Below are 9,030 nucleotides of genomic sequence, written 5' to 3'. Positions count from 1 at the left end.
GTGATGTTTTTTGAACTTTTGTTTTCAGATGCTGAGCGTGCTTTAGCATTGCTTCAACAATACCATGTTAAACTGACAAAGCCTGGTGACATGGCTCTACGTGGAGCATTGGAAAAAGTTATGGACATATTTCGAAGTGAACTATTCCATGCGTTACTTGGTAGGCCATGCTTTTGTTTCTCAATTTTTGGATAAATCCTTTAGATTGCAGATAAAGTTTAAAACTTGCAAAATTTAAGCTTGCAAAATTTGGGAACCACTTAATTTAATACCCAATAACCATCATCATCCAACTTTCATTGGCATGTTAAAAAGTTTGACACCGAGGCCTATGGGTGTGTATGTGTTTTGTATTACCAGCCTATATACTAGCCATCATTCATCCTTGGTAGACATTCAGGAATATTATGAAGTGACGTTGATTGAAGCTTTCCAGCGGATAGGAGGCGATCAACTAAACATGGAGCCTTCATCTATAGCGTGGCATCATAACACTAGTGAACTACACTACAATAACAATGCCAACGATAAGGTATGATCCATAGAGCAATGATGGGCATATTATCTGTTTATAGCAGCTGGTTTATATGTTTGTATAATTGTATAATAATTATGTACTTTTTACTGATTAAGTCTTTGGTCTATGCTTGTAAGGTGTTAATACAAATTTTTGTTGTTGCTCATTGGAAGTATTGCGGGTAAGCAGGGGTTCGGCGTATTCCTATAAAACTTGTTGAATCCAATGTCATTCGAAATATAGGATATGTGTTATGTGTTATTGTTTATTATAAATAAATGCAAACATTGCAACACTTAGATTTTCCATGTTCTAATCCACAAGCCTGTATATTGTTCTCAAATACTTACGTGTATATTGTTTACTTAAGCTACTCGCTCATATGTAGTAGCTTAGTTGTTAGCCACTATTTGCTTTTTTTATCAACCCCTTTAGTAGTAAACAAAGAATATTTACAGAATTATGTCTTTATGACTGTTTTGCTGTAAATTGTTAAAAAGGTAAAAGGTTGTTGGTAATTGCTAAAACTGTACTAACAGTATCCATCTTATCCATTACCGCACTGTTCTATACCTTAAATTGGATAGTGATCTATCACTTAAATGTCCAATTTTAAATGTTTAATATTCGGAAAACTGGGCAATTGCATTTTAATGTGAGTTTCATATTTGACCACAATTCCTTAAGGTATTGCCATAATATCTCATTTAATGATAACTTGCCAATAGTTTTAATAAGCCTTTCTCCCAAACAGTTGTCCCATCAATAGTGAAGTATTGAATATAGATTTATTTATTCAAGAGTGGTTATAGCATGGCCAGTGTGGCAGTGTCTTATAGACATGTTCTAAACATTGGACAGTTGTATAGCAAAGTGAACTGTTTGGTACAGTGGCCTTTAATTGTAAATGTATAGGTTTTTCAAGCTTAGTGATTCTAAAATAAGTGTCAGGTTCTTCCTAAGCAGAGTTTAGCCTTGTAGATAGCCAGAGCATGTTAACCACTGCTGTAAAATCAGCCTTTTTAAATGGAGTTCTGTTTTTTACTGGTTTGACTAAAACTGTTCTTGTATAAAAATTGTCAGCAAAAATAGCAGTCAACCGTAGTGACTAGTGAGTCTAGTGACATATTAATTTTTTAATAGAAAGTTTATTTGATTTCTTTTCTCCGGCATTGCAGTCTGCTTGTGTAATCAATGTGTGTTGATTTTACGAAACACGCTGATACAGTGTCTGCACTTCCTTTGAGAGACCAACTCCGGTTGCTATAAATATTTGTCCCTACGTTGGCGTTAGAGAGCAAATTACGTCAGCACGGCAAACGACGTTGGTGACTCTCATAACGCAGTGTTTTTAATAGTGGTTGTTTTAAAACTTATAATATGTAAAAATATAGGTTGTTTGCTTTTATCAAAGGCTGTGTTGCAACTTTCAGATTTTTATTTGGTCCTGAAAATTGGCGTCGGGCTAATAATAGACCCTATTTCTACTACAGTTCATTCAAGCTGCTTAATTATAGACTTGTCATCTTTTACAGCCTTGTTAAGAGTCGTAATTAATTTGCGATCTTTCCACGTTAATTACGGCCCGTCTTTACTGTAAGCTTTTTAAAGCAATTACTCGCGTGTGTGGCGGGTAAAAAAGTTGACTGGCGTTTTAAGCTTGAGGTGACGACGTGTATAGAGTTCTTTTCGAATAGTTTTATTGCGTTTTATTCCTTGTCTCCATGTTGCCGTGTTACACCACAAGAAGAGTTTGCGGTTCCCTGACCCAATGCATTATACATGTGTATCGATTATGCTCGCCGCAGTTTAACGTTTCCCCGTATAATGTACCTTAGGGAACAAAAATGATGCAGAATACAGTATAGATTCTAATGTGATGTGTTGTTGAGTTGAATACGATCAGGGCTATAGTTCACATTCTATTAAACTAGACAAAAAATAGCATAAATTTAGCACCAACGTAGCAACTATAACTTTTGATGTAGTGATCAGGCTTTTTAATAAAGATTAGGCGTGCACGCGACGTACATAGAAGAATAAAGTTATAATTTATACCTAATAGGATAGAACTAGCAACGCTTTTGAAGCTCCAGGCTTAATTTAAAATTTAAAGAATTCTTGTTGTTGCGTATATATTAAGTCTGGTAAACCGAGATAAGGAATCGATATTACTTGGAAAATATTCTATTTTCAGCTGTTTATTTGTGCAGTGCGGTACCAATATACGTGCATCTTGTATAGAACGTGCTATTAAATCTTAAATACAGCTGTGCATTCAAACGAAATATTCATTTGACAGACTCTACGTTCTGTAGTTAGTTTCCTGTATGTTGGAGTTAACAGACACGCTTTTAACCAATACTTTCGTATGTATCTTATCCGTGACGTGTTTTAACGACTTTGCCCCTAATTCCATTGTTTTTGTTGTTTTAATTAATTTGGTCTTCGTTACCATTTTCGGTGATGAGATAAATAAAGTTATGTCATAAAGTTGTGTTATATTTTGCAGCAAAATAATTAGTTCCCGTAGATCTATTGGTCAGTATTATTAATATGTATAATACTACCTTTGGGTTGTGGTTGTGGCATAGCAAGTAGCAACGTAGTAAAACTCATCGCCGATTTTTATGGCTGTTTTTATGACTACGTATTACAAAAACGAAACATTCTTTCGTCGTTACGATACCTTGAGTTTTTCATTTATTTTCCCCTTTTTCTCTTGTTAACAAATTTCTTATGAACAGGGCATAGAAAATCGTATTGTATAAATTAGTGTGTAAGACGCATGTTTGTATATATTACCCACAACTGTGATGTAGGGCATATATACCGTTATAATATCTCACTGGAAATAGCATTCAGCAACCTTGTACAATGTCCTGTTTATGCTTTGCAAAGGTTTGTACTTTGTGTTGTGTTGTGGTAATAACTGTATTATCAACTTCTATTAACCCAAGCTTTTTGTATCATATTGTATATCATTGCCCCCAAAAATAGTTGCATTGCTGCGTGTATGCTTTTCTCAGTGCCTTTCCAGGGCAACAGCTTAACCTAAATGCTATAAATTCGTCCGTCTCCGTCTTCCTACACTTATAAAAACTCTTTTAATAAATTCCTTACAGCGCACGCTAAACTTCCAACAAATTTGCCAATTTGGCAATTAAGAATTATTAATGAAAATTTCGCAGCACACCTAAACCCGTATCAAGAGATGCAGTTATAAATACTCTAAATACTACTCTGCTACAGCTGTAACTTTATTTGCAGAATTACCACCCTTCCGCTACCTTTGTGTTCACTTAATGTACAAGTAGTACATTAAATTAATCCAATTGCACAATAAATGAAATATTACAAGGACTGAGCCTATTTTAGATAAAGATATTCTTAGCATGCAACTTTGCAGTATAGCTGTACTTCGCATGTTTACTACTCTCTTTCCCCATCTTACATTCCCTTTACAAGTAGTGCACTGTATCAATCCATACAATATGGGTATTAAAATAATACCAGAAGTCGCCTTCAAGTAAAATTTCCCCGGGGTCACAATTACTTTTCCTTCGTCACCCAAAAATCGATGCTGTCTCTGTTCTTGTTCGATCGATGGTAGGACAATAAAGACCGTACTGCGCCACTTTGCTTTACCGGCCCACGATCTAGCTGCTAGTTAAAAGTATTCAATCTTGTGCAGTTAACGTTCTATAGAAAGGTACTGATTAATTAGCGCTAGCGGTTACTAATGTACGCGTAAGGTTTAATCCGTATACGATACTGTTTAAAGTTGTCGCCTAACAAGTTGAGGCATCGGCAGGTGTTAGTTTATTTAAGTGTCATGATGCAATTACTGCTCAGTTCAGAGTATAGGCACACTGTAGTATACCAAGCTACCGGGTTTTGACGACCAACCATGTTTTAAATTTAATCGATACAACATACCCTGCGCAGCAGTACGCGACCAGTACCTGCTAGGATATACAGTTAATTTTAGCTATGCATGTTGGACGAGGTGCAGTAATTGATCTCGGTTTAAAACAAGCTTTTGCAGGGTTAATGTTCTTGCAGGCACAGAATGTTATGTTCGTGTAGTATGAAATGTAAACGGGCTACATTTAACTATTCATTCGGTTGTAAGGTAAGCTATATACGTTGAGAGCTTAAGAATACCGTAATGGTATATAATAGGTTGGAGTAAATTGGGACATGTTTTCATACTATGTTCTTGTCCCATTTAATAGAAAACAAAGACTATTTTCAGAAATATATAACTATAACCTTAGGAAATAGTCTTTATGTGCTTTTCCGGTATAACACTACTCAGCAAGACTTCATCAGGGTTACATTAATACATTAGGCTTTAGTTTCTACGTGTACTAGTCTAATATGCTGCATTATATTCACTTGTATCTGGTACTACAGCTGTTTTCGTCGTTGTATCTTGTTCTTGGCGTGATTATAATGCTTGGAAATAACACGGTATCGTGTGGATCAATACGTCATCACATATTGTCATTGGCGTCAATTTCCAATTGGCTTGTTTTCAAGTTAGGTATTGTCTCGAAATTAAGGTGTTGTCTCACCGATTTTGAAGTGGTGTTTATTAACTCCAATAAAGCTGATGTATAATGTGATGCTATTTAATATATGTTGGTTTTGTAAGGTGTATTTTATTCTCTCTTACGTCAAGCAAATTAAGTATACTATGTCATCGTATCTAGTACAGCCCATGCGAAATATAACACGCGACCATAATAGGAGCATAGCGACACATAGTAATATATGAGACATAATAAAGTTGGGTATCAGCTTCATTTTTGTTTACATCGGGTTTGACTTTATTTGGGTTTTTACTAACCAGTAACGATTAGTTAACGCACGATGCAGGAATGCCAATGTTTTTTAAACTATTTAAACTCAATGCATTCCCAGTACAGCGTTACGTTGCACAGCGTATGCCAAAACTTGTTTTTTTTGTATTATAACGTAAACGCAATAGTTCCACGGCGTAAGTCAGACCGAATGTTGCAGTAAGTTAGAATAACATAGAAGTAATTAGAATCACATCAAATACTATAACGTATACTGTAATAGAATGTACCCCAAATTTACCCTGCATATGCCCATTTTTATTAATTATTGTAAAGTAATGATAATTTTAAATTCACACCGCCTCCAAATTGCAAGCAACCTTAAAAAGTAATAAGAACCCGTTGGCCACATATTGAATGCATTGAACGTATACTGTAATAGCATGTGCTGCTCTACCGTTGGCCTCATGCTGTTCGTGCATAATTAATGACATGATAGGCGGGCAAGTCATGCGTTGGGCGGCCCTCAACTTTACAGTTTCAATATAAGCCCTATCTGTTGCATGTAAGGCCGATTTAACCTTATACCCCCATATATCCACTGACATATACCCGAGCCATCACGTCAATACCCTTCCATGTGTCGCTCACATTAAGCCTACACCCGAGAACATTTGCAGGGAATTTAATGCTGAAATTGCACGCGCCATTTGTCACCATTGCTTGCATTAATTTACCGACAAACAGAATGTTTTCTGATTCTAAAAGGGAACTTCAGGCATAAAATATTTTGTTATATATAAGGGTCCATTATAAACTATTAGTCCTTTAAATGTCACATAATAAACTATTGCCAGAATATAATTTTATAACACCTATACATCAACATCATATACATCTTAGAATGTTACCCAAAGTTGTTAGATAAAAAGTTGAAGTAACGAAGCAATTAAATTGCAATATAGGTGTTAAATGTTTCGTAATAACAGAAAACGTTTTTTTTTTAGTAAACTTAAAAAATGTATTGGGCTTGTGGGATTTTTAGTTAATTCAGATAACAAAGTGATAAGATGAATTGTAATCTGGGTTAAAAGTGTCTTGCAGTTACCGGAAGACTGTTAATAATATATAGTAGATGGAAAACGGTACCGGAAGAGAATAATGTAGATATAAACCGTTGATAATTGTGTGCCGACAGAAGACGGGACACCTATAACACATAATATCCAAGTATCCTGATCGTGTTTTAAACGATTAATAACGGTTTATGGGAGTCGTTAAGATACAGTTTTATAATTCTTTAAATGTTCTTTGTTTACTACCAAATGGGACAAAAATATAAAATAAAAGGTGTCCCTTCTTCGGATTGTCCCCCACCCTACTACATATAGGGTTCTGGTGGTTTCCAGTTAAATACCAGTTAATCCACCCATGATTATCACTAGCTATTTTATACCCACCAAGTTTCTATGGTAGCACCGTCATGTAGCTTTAAACTAATAACAAGCAGAGCTTAGATCGATACAAAGTTTGCCACGGTAACGCTACTCTCGTGTAAGCTAGCGTTAAACTTAATTTATTTTTTAAACTTTGTTTTAAACATGGTTTAGTTTTTAAGTTTACTTCAAACAATGATAAACGCTTAACCTACTTAAAAGTAATCCAAAGGTTTACGAATGATTAAAATTTAATACGATTCAACTGTAGTAATATAGTAGGTTGGGTAGGCCGCTGTATATTTGTTCTTGTATACATTTTGAATGTCCAAAACAACATACAAAGTTATATATATCAACATAGGTGGTAACCCGTAAGCGGGCACAAGACGTAAGAAACAAAATACCCGTTTACATTATAAAAACTGCCGTGTCTCCGCCACGCGAGAATAAATAGGTCATGTTCATTTATTCATTCGCACGTCGTCTTAATCGCATAACATTCAATCGAACATTATAACAACACACAGCACCTCTGGGGTTCGCTGTTAATTCACCACCGTAGTTAATACGTTGCACATAATTATACGAGGCCTTATATAATGGCGTCGATAGAATGCTGGCAGCGATCCAATAACGTAGCGTGTAATTGACCCCCTTGTATATGCGGCTTCTTTGTGCAGTTTAATCAAACCACAAAATACGAAGAAGCAAGGCTGATTTATTCTGATGTACATTTTTCCAAACCCGCATGCTTCTATATACATGACCTAAGCCCTAGAAATTCGGGGTAATTAATAATTGCCGACGCAATTTAGTAAACCGTTCGTAATTGTGTGCTGACGGTAAACGCTGGAATAATATGTTTAACTCTTTAAAGCTGTATTTGCGTTGGTTGTGGTAAACACTTAGAAAAATAGTAGAAATACTGTAAAGTTAGTTTATTAAGCTGTATTCTGTATGTGTATGTTGTATGGTATGCTAAGTTAGACCTAGGATTTAGGTCAGAGTTGGCCACTACCAGGGTGCTACCATTAGCATTTTCAATAGGTCCTTACCGTTACACATATGTAAGTCTTAAACTTTGTATTTTTCCAGAAATATCGCTACCAAGATGAGGAGAGACTCTCACATGGAGACATCGCTAAATCGACATCCTCCGATCCTGGGTTCGATCCTCATTATAGGAAGAATCATCCACAAGTTGTTGAGATGACAACAAATGTAAGAACCTCATGCTCACTGTCGGGCTGTAGATGTTTAAAGGCACACATGGCGTGTTCCCACACCCCATGTTCTCTGTTGAGTTAGAGCACAAATGTCTTCTTATACACCAGACACACATGATGCATTCATACACCTCATGCTCACTGTTAAGTTATAACATGGGTGTCTTCTTATACACCAGACACACATGGTGTATTCATACATCTCATGCTCACTGCCAAGTTAAAACATGAGTGTCGTCTGATACACCAGGCCACATTGTGTGTCTGAAACTACTAAACCATGATTTGAAGTTTAATATCTGTAGGCAAGAAGTTGTGTATTATATGATTAGTATCCCACCAAGGACCTCGGTTATAGATAGTGGGTTGCAATCTTATAAAATTGATTATCTCTGATATAAGATAAGACTTGCATGTCACTTTCATGAAAATATTGAATTTTGAATCGATTTGAAGTTTAAATTAATCTCTGATATGCACTAACTTGCACACATAACTTTAATATATTACCATACTTGACATTGCACTGCCAGTGTCACACACAGTTACTGTTAAAGTCTTACATGACCCCACTTATAGTTTAGCATAGTTTTCTATAATGACGTATTGTTCATTTAGTAGGTGCATATATGCATATATGCTAATATGTTGCTGTTATTGCAGTTGGACAGCCATCAAACTAAACCATTCATGCCTACAACACCAGTTATTGTAAGTATATCTTCATGTTAATGTGCTTATGTGGTGATATTGTAAGCCATCTTGTATAGCATATAATATCTTCTTGTATAGCATATAATATCTTCTTGTATAGCATATAATAGTACATTAGTAATACATCTTTTTTTGTATGGCTAACAATTTGGACAAGGACAACCCCTTAGTGGCCACTGGGTTGGAGCAATTGCTGTTAAGTGTCTTGCCCAACGACACATATGCCACAATGGTGGCAGTGTCAATCTACAAACCCAGTATTTTGTGGTATAGCAGTAATCAGTCAATCCACTGTTTTTTGAGGCCAGATGCAACTACTAACTTTT

At 35.7% G+C, this 9,030-nt stretch overlaps 1 protein-coding gene across 5 annotated transcripts in view; it reads left to right on the top strand.

The window, feature by feature from the left end:
- The window catches only part of LOC149741279 (disks large homolog 2-like), a 28,220-nt gene that overhangs the window by 835 nt on the left and 18,355 nt on the right, over nt 1-9,030 (top strand). For 3 of the 5 annotated variants that reach the window (XM_089893911.1, XM_089893910.1, XM_089893912.1), the window contains exons 2-5: nt 29-160; nt 393-532; nt 7,860-7,985; nt 8,654-8,701. In XM_089893911.1, the coding sequence (XP_089750037.1) occupies nt 29-160; nt 393-532; nt 7,860-7,985; nt 8,654-8,701 (446 nt within the window). Of the gene's footprint in view, nt 1-28; nt 161-392; nt 533-3,245; nt 3,419-4,559; nt 4,653-7,859; nt 7,986-8,653; nt 8,702-9,030 lie in introns of those variants that run through there. The other 2 variants (XM_089893914.1, XM_089893913.1) reach the window with 2 other exon arrangements.

The sequence above is a fragment of the Ciona robusta genome, chromosome 1 (assembly GCF_009617815.1).
Source record: "Ciona robusta chromosome 1, ASM961781v2".
Classification (NCBI taxonomy): Eukaryota; Metazoa; Chordata; class Ascidiacea; order Phlebobranchia; family Cionidae; genus Ciona; species Ciona robusta.
This window is presented reverse-complemented; position numbering and strand designations above follow the sequence as displayed.